We start from the raw sequence: 18,263 nt of genomic DNA, 5'->3' as shown, positions 1-18,263 counted from the left end.
AGGACCTCTCCCTCGGCTACAAGGTATAGTATTGCACTCTCTACTCACATGGATCTCAAGAATTAAAACATTTTTGCAAACATTTTGTGAAACCATAATATATATGTATATTTCTATATAATTATATTTTGCAAAAACAAATCTTAACAATTTAAAATCAACTGTCGGCAGTTTAGGTTTCCATCAAAGAGAGTGCATTCCCCGATCATTAACTTTATCTGACAAAGGGGTTGATCTTGTCACTATGATCACCTATTCAAGTGAATTTTTGGACTACCTCAACATACCCAAGTTTCGACCCCCTCTAAGAATCACACTGATCGGCATATCAAAGACAGTCCAATCCGACACCTAGTGCAGTACCATAATCGAGTCTAGGAGTTAGGTGTAACATTCTCGTTCTGCCCATCTATTTCCAAGGTCTAGAGCAATATTGGAATTTGGTCAAGTTCAGTGTTTCAAGAAAATCCACACTACAAGTATCTCAGGTCTCACCTGGCAGCTAAAACAAGCCACCCCAACCCACTTGACGGCAAATTAGTGTCAATCTTAGCCTGAAAAACCTCCCCGTGTCTATCTAATGGCTGTGAAAATTCTAAACTAACATGAGTCCCATTAGTGTCCAGTTTAAGGGTAGTACACAGAAACACACCATATAACATGAATCAAATATATGCTTTTATTAATTTATAATAAATTTCATAATATACATCAAGCCAATTGGAACTAAGGACATACACTGTCTAACACATGGTTACAAAGAGCAATCTACTTGCCCATTTGAGTCACTTATGTGATTTTTTTTCTTTAATTTAATTTAATATTTGAATGTGTATAATAAGTAATTTAAAAGATAATATTTACAAAATTTAAATTATAATGATGATCTTTGAACAATTATTATTATTATTATTATTATATTATAAATCTATTTTTCCTTTTTTTTCTCTTTTTCTTTTGAAGGGTGTTAATGTGTGTGTGTGGGGGGGGGGGGGGGTGTTCAAACCTGAAACCATTCCAGGTTCTGCTTTGGTACTGAACTGTACCGACTCATGTTCACCCTGATAGAACTTAAAAGTTTAATGAGAAAATGTGGATTTATTAGATGAATTCATGCGAGAAACCATTTTAAATTTGAATGCCTTAAATCTAAGAGTTGGTGAAAGAAAAATGTCTACAATTAAGGATTGGATACTGTGGATATGGATGGATTGAAATTGAGCTTATGGAATCGAGTTTTAACCATCCCACGTTCCACCCATACCATATATCAATACCCCTAAAACCAATGCTTGAAACCTTAATTTTCTTAGCATCACTGGGTTTGTTAAAATTTATGCATTAAGTACGTGTGTGTAGCTAGAGTAGTTTAGACATTTGCCCTCTTCAAAGAACTTTTATAACTTAGGTAGGGGTAGACTTACAATTGTAGTGGATTTGGAAGATGTGGCATTTAGTACATTTCAATGGTTTTGAAACAGGTCAATGGTTTTGATCGCCTGGGTCAATAGTTTTTGAAACTGTGGCATCCATTTGAACTGGATGGTTGAACTGTTGACCCAAAAACCGATGCTCAACAAATCCGGGCCATCCAAAAAATGTACCAAATAAATACAAGAATTCTGAAGTATCAAAATGTTCTAATAGAAAAGAGAGAAAAAAAAAAAAAGCATTCTTATAATGTTAGCCATCCAAATTCCAAACAACCTTTCATGATTTCGATTTTCCAACTAATTTTAACCATTGGGGTAAAGCACCAAACTTTGTTAAAAAAATCTAAGCCAAATAAAGTTATGTACTGAAGAACACCGAAAATCTAAGCCACGTATCAAGATTTCATCTAACCCATCCATATGAGTACCTGATTAATCAAAAGATCTGGGCCATCACAATTGTCTTATGACAAGTGCACTAATCTACGGCATCTACAAATATACCAAATCAACACACAGAAAAAGGAGAGTTTTGTTATAAGTGTAGCAAATCAACACGATATCCAATTTCAATGCTACTCTCAACAAATCTAGGGCATCTAGAAATGTACCAAATCAACACACAGAAAAACAAAAAAACTTTAGCTATCAAAATGGTCTTCGAAGTGAAAAGAATCAATCTTGGCCATTTAAACAATGTACCGACAATTCAATTAATTTCAGCCATTCAAGTAAAGCAACAAAATTTTTAAAAAATTTAAGCCAAGAAAGTGATGTACCAAACAACTAAAATCTAGACCATCAAAATGACATCCTAAGATCAATTAACTAATTCCAACCAGTATGGCTTGTCCAAGTGATGTATCCTAAGATCTAGGCCATGAAAGTGCTCTTTAGATCATTAAACTAATCCCAATCATGCAAATGATGTACCGAAATTTAAAGTAATCTGGGTCGTCCAAACAATGTATCAAATCAACAAAAGAATCTAAACGACCAAAATGATCTCCTAAGAGTAAAGAATTAATCTTGGCCATCCATTACCAAGAATTCAACTAATCTTGGCCATTCAAGAAAAACATCAACTTTTTTAAAAAAGTCTATGCCCAATGAAAAAAAAAAAGTGTAGTATCCATGATCATCTAAAGTCTAGGCCATGGAAGTGGCATCCCAAGGACAATCAACCAATTCCAACCATGCGAATGGTGTATTAATATTTTGTTTAATCCACTGGTTATAAATTTCTTTAATGGCTTAGATGTTTTGATTTGGTATCTCATTTGGATGGGCTAAATCAGTTGAAATCTCAATCATAGTTTTCAAGGCGCCAAAGGCAAGGCTAGGCAACTAGGGGGCGCCTTGTTGCCTAGTCGCCTAGGCGATGGATTTTTTATGTTAAAAACATAGATACTAGGGTAATTCCCTAGGTACCATAACCATATTTCTTTAATAATTATTCATGATTTTCATAAAAAAAAAGTATAAATTTCATATTAAAGTATAGAAAATCAACATATTCATGAGAGGAAAAAGAAGAAAGAAAATAAAATTTAAAAAATATAGGGGCTGAACCCTTATTTTTGTAATAGGAAAAGAAGAAAATTAAAAGTATTGGTAATAGTAGTAGTAGTAGTAGTAGTAGTAGTAGAAGAAGAAGAAGAAGAAGAAGAAGAAGAAGAATATATGGAAGAGGAAAATGTGCTGATTAGATAAAATTTTAAGTTATTCCTTACTTATTGGTTCAGGTTTTCAAGTCTTTGAGGGTTCAATACAGCATTTAGCAATGTTTGTGTTGATTAAACCCTAATAAATAATAAAATAATAAAAAAATAGTATATAAACACACAAAATGATTATTTTAGTTTAATAATGTCTATTTTATAATTATAATCTCAAAAAAGAATGAATAAAATAGTATTTTATAGTAAGAAGTAGAAAACTGTTAGGCGATTAGGCAAGGCGAGCCTCAAAGGGCACCTTGTCACCTAGGCGTCGCTTCGAGAACTATGATCTCGATACAAATGACAGATTAGTTGACTGATCTTAGGAGGCCATTTTGATAGTTCATATCTTTGGCATGTTTGTACATTACTTTATTTGATATAGATATATTTAGAAAATCTAGGGCTATTACTTGGTGTAATGGTAAAATCTTGGGGCTGGCAAGCATGAGAATGCAGGTTTAGTCTTAGGATAACCACCCTGTGCCAATAAATAAATAAATAAAGCCAAAGTTAGGACTGTACCCAGTCTACCCCTCCCAAGACCTTAGATAGCTGGGGCCAACATTGAGTGATACATTGTTTAGATGGCTAAGATTAACAAATCTAGTCTCCTAAGATCAATGGATATAAATAAAGCCAAAAGGTTAGGACTGTACCCAGTCTACCCCTCCCAATACCTCACATAGCTGGGGAAAAAACATTGGGTAATACATTGTTTAGATGGCTAAGATTAATAAATATGGTCTCCTAAGATCAATGGATTAATCTCTCTCTCTCTCTCTCACTCTCTCTTGTATGTGTGTATGTGTAAGATCAATGGATTAATATCAATTATCTAATTTATACCAAGATTTCAACCAAATAATGTAACAACTCAGCCCAAAAGTCAAGGCCGTTGAAGTGTTCTTTTAGATCAATGGATAAATCTCATCTATCCAAGTGATCTACCCAATCAAACCAAATATGGTTTGTCAAATTAGTATCCGTAAATATATTAATGGATTCGAGCCAGAGTTTTCATATGGTAGAATATATGATCTTTGGCATCAACCAACATTAGATATCACTTATTCTTGATTTTTTTTTCTTTCAAAAGTTGAAAAACAATATATAGGCAACCAGGTAATTTCTCATTCACCACCAAGGCATCAACGCCATTGGGAGATTTTGCGATATATGGAAGTATAGGGGACCAAATGTTGCAAAAATGGTTTTGGAGCAAAGTGCCATACCCCTTAAAGTACAAGGGGTCACTGTAACTTACCCTTTTTTAGTAATCCCTATATATCACACGACCTGCCAGGTGGGAGTTGATTTGGAGTCTCCATTGAATGAGAGAAGAATAGGAGCTGCTGGGTTTTTTCCTGTGTGATCTCTTCCTCCTCGTTTCTTATTCTCTACTTTCTCTACCATATAATCTAAACAAGATTCATGGTAACCAAACAATAGGAGTAGGGCAATTTTTCTCAGTTCTCAGAGGAGGAAAGATTTGAAAAGGCCAACAATCTCAGCACATTGGATGATCACATTTGGTAATCACATGGTGTGGTAGTTTGAAGACCTTCTACTTGAGGTTTTAAAGAGGGCTAGGGTGATAGATATCATTGAAAAATGATGGTTCAGGTTCAAAGCCCCATAGAAAACTGTTTATGGGACCTTTTTTCTCACAGGTTAGGTAACATAACAAGAATTCCCTTGCAGGAAAATACAAAATAAGTTAGAAAAAATGTTACCTCACTTCTCAAATTAGAAAACAGGCACACAAGTGATACTAACAGAATTACAGAAGGTATTGGCCCCTCACATCCCTGATTAGTAGCCTTGACAATCAAAAGTCTGCAACCTGCAAATGCATCAACTAGCATAGATTTAGAAGAAATTAAGTGTTATCTACATCCAAAACCCCTATCCATCTCCATTTAAAAGAATGAAAAAGCAGAAAAAATAATGTGTTATCTACATCCAAAACCCTTCGGCCTCCTATCCAGAACTCCTTTTCAACCAGACGTTGTTGGATTGGGAGAAAAACCCTATTACCCACCATCCCCAAAATACAAGTATTAAACAATGAAAAACAATCAAAGGGTTATAGAATTACCTCCTCTTCTCTTGGTTGAACGAATAAGGATTGGTGCTGGTATGGACATCTCCCAATCGATGGAAAGGAATCTTTCCCTCTCCTAATCAGTTGATTCACGCATGCAAGGAGCCTTCTCAAGTGGTTCATGCAAGGAGCCTTCTCAAGTGATTCTGCATTCTCAGCGTTCTCAGTCAAAGAATGAAGGTTTGATGATGCTTCTAAGTGGAGTTCTGCAACAAAAATACTCTTCTTTATCAAAATGCAATGTTCTCTCCATCAAAGGGTTCCTGTGAGCAAACCCTTTTGCCTTTGTCAAACATGCGAATAGCAGAGAACGCGGGAACTTGGAGAACTTTTGTCTTTTGAGTTTTGTCTAACTTTTTCCCCCTCTCTCTCTCTCTCCCCAGTTCAGAATTAGAACTGCCTTGCTGGTTCCCAAAAACCACTGCTATTTTTATTTATTTTTTCATATTTAGGTTTTGAGGAGGCGGTCCTTTTAAGACCGCCACCCTATCCCTAACTAAGGCAGTGGTCTTTAAGACTGCCAGCTCTAAACTACCGGTTTAGAGTGTCTTTCTTGTACTGTTGTCATTTTCAGAAATGGCAACGTCCCTCCCTGGGTATGAACAGATCCGTCAGTAGCTAGTATATTGCAGTGGCTGGAAAGATCCTAGGTCATTCCCAGGATTGATCATCCTTGTAATCAATTGCTCAGCTTCATTACCTATAGAATGGATGCATTGGGAGAGAGTGGTAAGTGAAAATGATTGTTACTTAGAGAAGAAAATATTTTTATCTAAGGAGATAAGTTTTCAAAGAGAGAAATATAAAATTTTGAAAGAGAGAACTATATGTTCCACCAATTGCAATCAATTCCCTTTCTAGGCAATAGTAATTGCAAACACAAGTGATCACAATAAAAGAGTTGTGATTAGAACACATCCTGCTTTTGATAAAGGGGATACACCCTCAGTGAATAGACCAAAAGTGATGCTTTGAAAAGTCAGGCATCCCTACATATTGCCTTTTCTTCAATGGCTGTGCCCCATTTATCAAGTTAGAAATGTGCCCTAATCAGGGCTCTAATAAAATTCAACAAAGACAAGTTGTATCTGTTATTTTATCTGCTCATCTTTTTAACAAGTTGTCAAGGTGTCTAGGTGATTCTGGGTGATAGTTGGCCACCTAGTTGCTTAGGCGATAAGAATTTTATAAATAAAGAACCACATTTTGGCTAGTTTCCCAGTTTTATATACCATTCGTCATGCATATTAATTGAAAGAATAGCAATTCTCTTTATTAAGAATATTAAATTTCCTCCAAAAACATGGCAAATCATCATATCTAAAAGATAAAAGTATTTTAAATGCATTAATTATAATATTTTGAAAAGTAATAATAACATAATAAATATTTAATAGAGTAATTTCATATCAACTAGCCACTAAAAAGGCCATAATTTTATATGATAAAAATTTAAGATAGATAATAAAAGAGAAAAAGAACAAGGGTGGAACTACCGTTTTATTGAATGTAAGAAAGAGAGAGTGGAAAAAAACAAAAAGAAAAAAATAGAAATATCTTTTGTATGTCTATTCTTTCTTTCTTTTTCTCTTCTCAAAACCCTTCGATCTCTTAAATTTCAATTTTTTAAAACTTCAAAACAAAGTCTACATGGTATATATAGTATATAGAATGTATTATCAGCATATCAATGAGATATAATAATTTGAATGTTATTACAATAAGGTGTTCACCTTGCCACTTTGTTGCCTAGGAGAAGGTCTAGTTACCTATGATCTTTTAAATAATAAAGACCACTATTTATCAAAACAAAAAAATAACAGAGGACATCTCCACACAAAGTCATGATTCACTTTTTTTTCTGATTGGAAACAGTAACTTCATTAATGAGTTTTAAAATACGGAAGTTGAGCCAATAAATAGCATACATTACAGCACTGCCCAGTACAATCTCTCCCTTGTTTTTCTAAGGTATCAGCTAAGCCATTAGCTGATTTTCTTGCCCACTTAAAACAAGCACCTACCTCCCTCGTTATACTAAAAATTTCCCTTATCATGTTAAGGGCCCGCGATAGGATCTCGTCACAGGTCGGTTAACGGGGAAAGCTTCTTGCTTTCCCTTGTCTCTCCCTTTTCTCGAGGAACCTATCTTTAGCGCCTTTATGGTGATTTTGTTAAAGAGATCACCAACTCTCCTCTGCTCTTTCTTGACTGAAATTATTGATAATTTTATTGAATATCATCTGCTCCTTTAAATAGGAAATTACAAGAAGATAAGAGTCCTTCTTTAGGAACACTTCCTAACAACATTTATCTTTAAATAATAATGCTACTGCCTAATTAATAGGAACACTGAATTTAGCTAAGAGATAAGATAGGAACACTGAATCTAGCTAAGAGATAAGATAGGAACACTGAATCTAGCTAAGAGATAAGATAGGAACACTGAAATTAACGCCCATTACTGCTGCTGTCTGCGGCTGTATTCCTTTCCAACAAAAGCATCCACAATATTACTCCCCTCCTGGACTAAGAGCTTGTCCTCAAGCTCGAATTTAGGATAGGTGTCTTGAAACACAATCAAAGGAATCCAGGTAGCTTCAGCCAATGGTAAGTAGGCCTATTCCACCATAACCTCAACAACACCTCGATTAATTCTGGAACGAACAATAGACTGAGGTTGGGGAATGATTTTGCCCTCTTGGATCGGGTTCCAATGAAGAGGGTTCATCTTCATCTTCCTCTTGTTCCACCAGGAGGCAGAAAAGTCTCTTGCACTTGTGCCCTACTGAGTAAAGTTCATCACAATTAAAATACTGTCCCCTCGCCCTGTGTTCCGCCATCTCCGCCTTGGACAAGCACTTAATAGGGGGTGCAACAATGCTGCTTCCCACACTGGATGCCGATCTAGAATTGTTGCTCATCTGTGGTTTCTGTTCTTGGCTGGTTGCTGAAGATGGAGCCATTCCGAGTGGTTTCGGGGCTGCCCATGTTGTTTGAGGCCACCCTATACTGATACTTCCGCGTTTGAGTTGCAATTTGCGTTCAAAAGCGCGAGCCAAATTCATAGCAGTAACCAGATTGGGGGGATTTTGCATCTCCACATCCACCCTCAAAGTTTCCGCTAACCCCGCGATGAACATGTCAACCTGTTGGTCTGGTCGTACCGAAGATGCTCTTGCAAGGAGGGTCTGAAACTGACGCTGATACTCAGCCACAGTTCCAGTCTGTTTGAGGTTGATTAGTTCGCCTAATGGATTGCTTGTTAATGGGGGCCCAAATCTGAGAAGGCAGTAGGATTTGAATTGGGTCCAACTGAGCCCAAGCTCCTCCTGCTCCAATTTATAAAACCAGAGTTGCGCCTCCTCTGTCATGTGGAATGCGGCTAAGCCTACCTTGTCCCTGTCCTCTGTTCGTTGGTTGCGGAAGAATTGCTCACATCTGTACAGCCATCCCAAAGGATCTCCAGTTCCATTATAGGAAGGAAATTCCAGCCTGCTGTATTTGGGAACGATCGTGGTTCCCTGGGCAACGAGCTGCTGCTCGTCGGACGATTCTTCCATGTCTGGTCGGCGGCCGTCTATGGTTGCAGCCCCTTCTGAACTCTTTTCCTTGCTGGAAAAATATAACTCCATCAAGCGCCTCAATTCTCGGACGTTGTCCTTGATCTCGCGCACCTCCCTGCTGTTTTCCACGAGTTTGTGCTTCAGATCATGAACCCTAGTCTTCAATTGCTTTAAGTCACCCATGACGCCCTGCTCTAATACCAAACTGTTAAGGGCCTGCGAATAGGATCTTGTCACAGATCGGTTAACGGGGAAAACTTCTTGTTTTCCCTTGTTTCTCCCTTTTCTCGAGGAATCTATCTTTAGCGCCTTTATGGTGATTTTGTTAAAGAGATTCACCAACTCTCCTCTGCTCTTTCTTGACTGGAATTATCGATAATTTTATTGAATATCATCTGCTCCTTTAAATAGGAAATTACAAGAAGATAAGGGTCCTTCTTTAGGAACACTTCCTAACAACATTTATCTTTAAATAATAATGCTACTGCCTAATTAATAGGAACACTGAATTTAGCTAAGAGATAAGATAGGAACACTGAATCTAGCTAAGAGATAAGATAGGAACACTGAATCTAGCTAAGAGATAAGATAGGAACACTGAATTTAATGCCCATTACTGCTGCTGTCTGCGGCTGTATTCCTTTCCAACAAAAGCATCCACAATACGGAAGTACAGAAGTCAACCCTAGTAGATGAAGTTGAGCCAATAAATAGCATACATTACAGCACTGCCCAGTACAATCTCTCCCTTATTTTTCTAAGGTATTAGCTGATTTTCTTGCCCACTTAAAACAAGCACCTACCTCCCTCGTTATACTAAAAATTTCCCTTATCAACTGTCTATGTTGCCAAATTCCCAGATGGCCTGACTGCATCCACCCAATTACCAATTTGGAATCCCCCTCTATCTCAATCTGCTGAAGCCCCAACTGTTTGGCCAATCTTATTGGTGAGCCACTTTTTCTTTTTCTTACTTAAAGAGAGTCCTAATCCTATTTATGAGTCTTCCAATCACTTTCTATCTGATGAAAGATGTGAATCTATTCACCTACTTGGTGTTTTAAAAGGACAAGGCACAAAAAAAGCACAACGGCAATTTTGTGCCTAAGGTGCAAGGTGCAAGGTAAGGCGCAAAATTAAAAAAAAAAATGCAAATAATGTAAAAAAAATCAAAATAAATTAAGAAAATATTAAAAATAGTATTACTCAAAAAAATCAAACTTCAATTTTAAACAAATGTTTTAAAAAGCCTATTAACTCAAATTAAAATATTCAGGCAAGTCAAACTTTTAATTTCTTTATCTCTAACCAATTGCATTATTTCAAATAGCTAATGTGATGTTAAATGTCTTCTATTCCTAATTTTTCAAACTGCCATTGTACCAAGCCCCTTGAGGCAAGCCCAAACAAGTCCATGTTAGGGTCATAAATTCTTAATCCCTACAAAAAAAATGATTTTATAATTTTAATTTATCTTCTAAAAATACCTTTTCAGGATGAATGAATAAACAACATTAGCTAATGTTCAAGGGGCTTGGTCGAGGGTCCAGGAGATCTGCTCCCAGACCAACTGCTAGACTTAAAAAATAACAAAAAAGTGCACACCTAGGCTGAAGCACAAGGTGCACCAAGTGTGCACCTGTTGAAAGTGCTGCTCCTGGGGCCTAGGTGAGACGCATAACAAAAAAGTGCACACCTAGGCTGAAGCACAAGGTGCACCAAGTGTGCACCTGTTGAAAGTGCTGCTCCTGGGGCCTAGGTGAGACGCATACCTTAAAGTGCACATTGCCTGAGTGCCTAGGCACGCCTTTTAAATCACTGCACCTAGTAGACTTGTAGCTAGAAATCACAAATTCACAGATAAGACAAATAATTTGTGTACCAAAAGAGGTTCTCCTGTATAGAAACAAAATGTTTCTGCACTGAAGGAGGTGCACTCCCTGAAGGCAGCAAGAAATAAATGGATGTAAAGATAAAGATATGGGGCTCAACCTTGTCTGCACGTTTTTGTAAGACAGGAAAAATGTGCAAAAAACAAATAAAAACTAAGAAAATAAAAAAGGGATCAATTAAGATTCATCTTAAGTTCATTTCTGTCAATCTTAAGAAAACACCAATGCAAAGCTCAAACACAATCACATGGAGAAAACAAAATGTCTACTCATACTAGGTCCAAATCAAGCCTTTTCTTTCTTTTTTTTTTGTTTTTTTTTCCTTTTGCAATTTTTCTTCATGTGCTCTATTCAACTGATTATATTATCCACCAGAACCGAATACCCAAACTCCCAATGATGATTCTTGAAGACAGCAAAATCCAAGGATGTTGTTGATGACAAGCAAAACTACTACAGGGAAAGGATGCAAAACCGACTCACAAGCACATCATAGAATACTTGGATATCTCAAAATAGCTACTAAACCCATCCTTCCAAATCCCCAACATTCTTTAAGATTTTACCAGCCACCTTATATGTTAAAAATAGTACCCTGACACTAACACCCTAGGATGCTAGAATCATAGCCAGCAAAGAATAACATAGATTGACAAAGAACACATTAAAGTCCATCACATGACTGACAGGGGGAAAGATAGAAAAAAAAAGAACATCTAGTGGACAATAAGAGATAATAATATCTATCAAATGGGATAGTAACTCACTTTGCTTTACCAATTCAATGAGTTCAGGCAATCATGCCTTGCCCAAAGGAGCACCCCTTTCAAAGATGTTATAGAATCAACACTACAACATGGCACAATAGGTTATCCCGTCTTCAGTACTGACAAAAGGGCTATTATTGGTCCTGGCTATACAGGGATTCTGGAGGGGTAGACTGGATATGGACCTTACATCTAGAATTTTTGCACAAAGCAACTTTCCTAGACTCAAACCGACATTCTCATACTTTTAAGCTTAAGATTTTACTATTGCACTACACCTACTCTTCAGTGTTGACATAGAAATCAACAATTTTTCCAGCTCTGACAAGTAATGCAGGTTCACAAGAGGTATGAATACCTTGCCCTTACTACATTTCCTCTTTGATGATAGGAATACTCTTATACCTCACTAGCCACCTCTCCAGAGCTCTGCCTTCCACCACTATCATAACCTGATAGGCCACATTATTGTTGATAAAAAGCACTTGATAGGAATCTAATTTCAACTTCTTTTCTTGTGGCTAGAAACTTTCTACAAGAAAGTTTCCAATATGTACAAGATTACCTACTTCCTTGACTAGGACCCTGAATAACTCATCCCTATTCATGACTTCTCTAGCCAAAGGAGTCTACTAGAGAATTTGTTGATTTTCAGACCCACCTAAACAAGGTGTTCAACTTGAATGCCAAAGACCTAGTCTCTCTAAAGGCATTAAAGCATCCAAAGACTGGATAGATTGCTCCTCATCCATCCTATTACCATTTAAAAAATATCCTTTAACTTTCAGGTTTGAGAAGTCCTTAAGTGTCAACTGTCAAGCTTGAAGCAAGGACTACAACTCAGCCTGTATTGATGTTCTCTCCCCAACATTGGACAAAAAACCCCTCCTAAAAGATTGAGAAAATCTAAACCATCAAAATATCAAAAGAATCCTAGTCCCTTGGTTGTCTTCTAAAGCTAAGGTCCCAAGAAATATTCAAGGAAGAATTGATAACACAACCAAAGATGTCTTAATTTGAACTTTCTAAGAAAAAATAGATGTATTTGATCTCTTCATTGTTCTAACAAAGTTCTTCAGTGTCCAAGAGTGACTCAAACACAGACATGGAGGCTGGAATCTGATGCATGCCCACAAATCTGAATTAGCAAGATGAGACAATATGAACTCATGGACATGTCTTTGGAAAAGCATATGCTATTAAAGTTCATATTCTTTCTATACCTGCAAAATATGTTGTCTTTTCTACTAAGTAATGTTTGATGTGAAAATTGGCATTTATCTTGTAGCTTAGATGTTCATTTATGTCAAATAAGCTAAGAGATAAAAAATGAAATGTATATAGTAAGTGTCCCCAAGAATCTGTGGAGTGTTAGACTCTGATGCATGTCCATGTGGCATGGGCATGTAATCAATTTATGATACTCCATGAAACACTGGATACATAATTAACTTTTATGTTTGAAATGGTGGCTGGAATATGCAGAGTATTTCTATCATATTTGGACCATGTATTGCATTATGCAATGATGGTCCTAACTATCCAGGGTCTTAAGAACTTTCCTCAGATCCAACAGAAACAGGGAATAAGGACAGAAAAGCAATTTCCAAAACTAATTAAAAACAAAGATGCTCAAGAAGAGAAGCTAAATACAATATTCTTGATCAGGCAATGAACTGATGAGGGCTGAAACAAGAACCTTCTACCCCATTCACAGAGCTGATAAATCTTCATTTTTCTATTTCGGGAAATCTATTAAAAACAGTGAACAGCACAACAGAAAGATCCATAATTTTTTCTTATTTGATTGGTAACTGGATGATTTAAAGCAAATGATATATTATAATGCTATACCAGTGTCTAAATCCACAACGGAAGTATTATTTACAACTTACCACTTGTCAACTTGTGGATAAACTGAACAAGAAAAATAATTGACTTTACTGAACTTAGTTCTCTTTCACCTCTTCATCCTCCTGCCATCTGAAATGATTGATAAAGTAAGAAAAGAGAATAACAAATGAATTGTAAAGGAAAGTGGGGAAGGACAGATGAAGGTAGCCAGTTACCTGCACTTGGGAATGCAATGGTAGATGGTGTGTACAGTCCACATAGTCAACAATCAAACAGCGAAGGTTGGTGGGCAGCTCAGAAAAGTATCTAGCAGGAATATAAGCATGACGACCATCTAGAGATTCCAAGAGTTTGAGTTCCTCAACATTTGGAGAACTTGTGAGATCCAATTGTTTGTAAATTTTGAGTTTCTCAAGATATGATAGGTTTCTCAAAGCCCTGGGTAGGGACTCGGACACACCATAATTAATCTTAAGATGAGTAAGGTTTGGGGGAAGACTCTCATCAAGAAGATGTGTCAATGTATTAGAACAATGAGTAATATTTAAACTTTTGAGAGAAGTGAGGTTGAGTAGTCCCTCTGGTAAGGACATGAGACTAGGACAGAGATAGATCATCAAGAATTTTAGTTTGGAAATCAATCCAAGTGCTGGACTCAGTTCTTTCAGTTTCTTACAATCAAAAATTTTTAGCATTTCAAGGCAAAGGAATTCACCACTCTCTGCTCCCGGCCATTCCTCCAGAAGAGGCATGTGATCCAGAACCATGGATTTTAGTGAAGGCAGCTCACCAAGAGCCGGAAGAGAATGACATTGCAAACAATCAAAGAGACATACAGAAACTAGCTTATTATAACACCCAAATCCATTCAACATCCAATTTGGAAAATTTTCACCATAATATCCATACATGTGGAGAAGCTGGAGATCCATGTGAGGCTGAAGGGCTTCAAGCACCTCAGCATCTATACTACTGTCACTTTGACCATCAAATTCTAATACCAACCAATCAAGTTTTGACATATTCCTCAAAGTATCTTCTGTTGCCTCTATAGCATCAGATACATTATGTAATCCTGAAATGCAAAGAGAACCCTCAAGAAGTTTCAAGTTCTTTAACTCTCTTAGCCCAGCACCATTGCTTGCAGCCACAGGAAAACAAGGCAACAATGTCTTGAGGCAACATAATCTTCCAACTCCTCGTGGCAAGGAGTTTAGACCATAGGGGAGGTTGATGTACTGTAAATATTTCAAATTGCCAATGGAATCGGGAAGTGTTTCAATGAAAGTTTTTCTCAGGTCTAACACGCGCAAGCATCTGAAATTTTCCAATAGATCATTAAGGATGTGATTCATGACACCATATTTCAGGACCATCAAGGTGGATACACTCTTAGAGTCATAGTACTTTACATTTAGTGAGTCTCTTCTGTAGGAGTCAAGTAATGCCACATGACGAGTATTTTTGGAGATAGAATATGATTTGGCACTACTCTCAATTCTACAACAAATCTCCCCTGATATTGACTCTGCTAGATCATGCATAAGCTCATGCATCACAAACTTCTCAGAATGCTGGGGATCTTCTTTGCTTGCACATTGAAAGAAAGACCTTTGCAATAAATCATTAAAATATTGATCACCTGTGTCTTCAAGTGCCTCATTTTCTTTACTGCAGACAAAGCCTTCTGCAATCCACAATTCAACTAAACATTCTTTATCATATACATAGTCTTTAGGAAACAGAGAGGAATAAACAAAACACTGCTTCAAATGCAATGGGAGATAATGATAGCTCAAGCTTAGAGAGTCTGGCAATCCGTTTCCTTTGTCTAAGCCCCAAATGTCGCTTGCCAATATATTTTCCCATTCCTGTAGTTCTAGTTTAGAGCGCAGAAGGCCTCCAAGTGTATTTGCTGCCAGGGGTAAACCTTTACACTTCCTCGCAATTTCTCTGCCAATAGCCATTAGGTCTGATGCAACAGAGTTCTCATCAACAAATGTGCATTTTTTTATCAATGTCCAACAATCATCATCTGACAGAAATTCCAAATTATGAGTATAAATAGTGTCCCTGATGGATGAAACAGTTTTCTTGCTCCGAGTGGTTACAATAATTCTACTCCCTTTTTTTGCATCTCTGAACGGAACTCTTAGTTTCTCCCAATGTTGGTGGTTTTCACTCCAAACATCATCTAATACAAGCAAAAATTTCTTCCCTTTTAGCTTCTTTCTAAGTTCACGTTGAAGAGGATCTAGCTCCTTTAGTTCACATGGTTCCATAAATGCCGATTCTAGGATAGCTTTGGTTATTCTTTCAGCATCAAAGTTGTCAGACACACAAACCCACGCTCGTATCTGAAAATGATTCTGCACATCTCGATGGTTGTAGACAAGCTGAGAAAGCGTTGTCTTCCCAAGTCCCCCCATTCCAACAATGGCAACAACAGAAACCCTCCTTTCATTATTATGTTGGCTAGACAACAACTTGCTTCTTATAGCATCTACATCTTTCTTTCTATCCAAAATATGATCTCGATCAACTAAGGAACTAGTCTTCCATCTAAGGTCTGTTTTCTTAATTGTTTCAACCTGCTTTACTTCTAGACTTCTAAGATAATGAATTTCAAGCTTCTTTTCCATTTCAACTAGTTTCTCATTGATTTGATTTATCAGTGGTGCAATCTCATGTTGACGTAACTTTTGTTCAGAGTTTAAACTAAAGGAGAGAGAGTCACTTACTCTTTTCCTCCTCCTACTCTGACTTGTTTGATTTCTCTCCCTGATAACTTCATAAGCTAACTCATCCAGTATGTTGTCCATGTGGTAAGCTTCACCTCTGAGCTTCATGAGGTAACGCTTTATCACCTTATTCTCCCTTTGAGCGTTCTCCAGTAAATCAAGCATATCATGTATACTCTCAAGCACATCAGAGAGCTCACCCAGCTCATCTTCAACACCCCACGTGATTCCAAATTCTCTCAGCGCAGGAGAGGTTAATTTGTCAAGCAACGCTGCTACTAGAAGGGAAACAAGTACATCTTCCCCATTTCTTCCGGCCATACCTAGTAAGAAAGGCAAGGAAGTTGAACTTTGCTAACAGAAAGATAACGATATATTGGGGATTGGAGAGATTCTCTTTCCATCTCATTTCTATTTTTAGATTCCTTATCTTGACGACCTATGAAGAGTTCACCTTCGTCGAAGGAGCGTAGGAGGTAAGACCATTGGCCGGTGGAAAACACGGAAAAGCGACCCATTTTAGCAGCAATAAATTTGAAATTCTCTCTGGGTGTTCGATGAAATTACCCATACAAAAGTTTTTCCGCCAACCTTCGCATACACCCAGTTCTATCCCCAACGTCAACGTCAGTAACATATCATTAAACCATGGGAGGAAGCACCAAAACACTATTGGAGGAAAGCATGACCATGGTGTATCATTATCATAACATCATGCCTTATCCCAACTATATGGAATCGGCTACGTGAATCCAATCCATCTCGCCAATTCGTTCGACTTAAATAAAATACAATTTTTTCTTTTTTACCATCCATTGCTAAAAGTCGAGCAAGAAATAGAATCCATAAGGTTAATTTATGAGGACGATTGGGTGGAAGATCAGAATTCGAGTGGATAGACGAGCAAAGATCGATTACCAGAGTTTCGCCGATGATCCAGTAGTTGTAATTTGGTTTGGTCAATCGGCATCCGTCCCATGGTGAGGAGCGGGCAAAAGGAAGACGGGATCTATTCCTCAAACATGGGCGCGAGATGTTCTCAATGCATGATAAGATGTGCATGTGATGTCGCTGTGAAGAGCATATCCGAAATCTTCAGATAAGGCGCCTCACACGCACATCCTACCATGCATCGGAAATATCTCCGTACTTGCAAGTTATTTTTTACTATAGATGTTCCCTGTTATGGTCACACCATCCGGCAAGGCAGCACTGCAGCATGCACCGCCGATAGCGCGCAGCACGCATCGCCAGGCAGCAGCGCACACCGCACGCACCGCACGGCAGCACGCACCATGCACACGCCCGGCACCGCACGGCAGCAGCACCATGGCGCGCAGCACGCACCGCCAGGCAGCAGCGCGCACCGCACGCACGCACCGCGCACACACACGGCACCGCACGGCAGCGGCACCATGGCGCAGCATGCACCACCAGGCAGCAGCACGGTAGCAGCACCATGAGGCGCGTGCACGGCAGCGGCACCCTGAGGCGTGCGCACGCACTGCGCGGCAGCAGCACTGCGCGCACGCACCCGGCAGCAGCAGTAGAGCGGGGCCCACACGACAGCTCATGGGGGTGGGCCCACCCTTATCTGGACACATCAAGCCAACTCGCCGCCAACTTACCTTATCCTTATCTTATCCCTTATCCCTTAGCTTTATCTTAATCTCATCTTTATCTTACCTTAAGTAAGAGTGAGTTACCAATAGGAGTAGGTAATTAGGAGTTTGATTTCAAGTTGGAGTTTGAGTTTAATTAGGAATTTCCTTCTGTAAGCTCCTATTTAAGGAGCCACGAATTGAAATAAAGCATTCAGTTTTCCAGCCAAAAAAAGAGTGAGGAGAGTTTGGGTGGTCTCTTGGACAAATCACCCCAAGGGAGAGTTCGGGTGGTCTCTTGGACAAATCACCCACTAGATAGGCAAAATAGGGTCTGTGCGTAAGACCAAAGGCTAGGGAAGATCAGGGGTTCCTATCGTGGAACGACCCGTGACGCGATCCTACGTGGGGGACCATAACATCTTGGTATCAGAGCCAAACGTCATGGGTGATATGGAGAAGTTGTCTTCCAAGGTCCACGAACTGGAACACCAACTTGCAGAAACCAGCATGGAGGTTCGTGAAGTCAGGAAAGACGTCCCGGAGATGCGACGCCTGCTGGAAGCATTCCTCTCCAATAA

The 18,263-nt window shown here is 38.3% G+C and overlaps 1 protein-coding gene across 2 annotated transcripts; it reads right to left on the bottom strand.

Moving 5' to 3' along the window:
- Nucleotides 1-4,725: 4,725 nt before the first annotated feature.
- On the bottom strand, nucleotides 4,726-17,912 carry LOC104590366 (putative disease resistance protein RGA1). 2 transcript variants are annotated; one of them, XM_010249000.3, is made up of 4 exons: nucleotides 13,556-17,912; nucleotides 13,382-13,469; nucleotides 5,256-5,961; nucleotides 4,726-5,000 (listed from the first exon to the last, which is right to left on the bottom strand). In XM_010249000.3, the coding sequence occupies exons 1-2, from the start codon at nucleotides 16,400-16,402 to the stop codon at nucleotides 13,455-13,457; spliced, it is 2,862 nt and encodes a 953-aa protein (XP_010247302.1). In that variant the 5' UTR covers nucleotides 16,403-17,912; the 3' UTR covers nucleotides 4,726-5,000; nucleotides 5,256-5,961; nucleotides 13,382-13,454. The 2 variants fall into 2 exon arrangements, with proteins under 2 accessions (XP_010247302.1, XP_010247303.1); XM_010249001.3 differs by having other exon boundaries at nucleotides 5,256-5,467.
- Nucleotides 17,913-18,263: the final 351 nt, after the last annotated feature.

This window comes from Nelumbo nucifera, chromosome 5, assembly GCF_055504915.1.
Source record: "Nelumbo nucifera cultivar China Antique chromosome 5, China Antique-T2T, whole genome shotgun sequence".
In the NCBI taxonomy this organism is placed as follows: Eukaryota; Viridiplantae; Streptophyta; class Magnoliopsida; order Proteales; family Nelumbonaceae; genus Nelumbo; species Nelumbo nucifera.
Note: the sequence above shows the minus strand (reverse complement) of the source record. Positions and strands in the feature narration are given on the sequence as shown.

What these genes read in the sequence shown, in the direction of transcription:
- LOC104590366 (XM_010249000.3), bottom strand. Translation starts at nt 16,402, where the DNA reads ATGGCCGGAAGAAATGGGGAAGATGTACTTGTTTCCCTTCTAGTAGCA.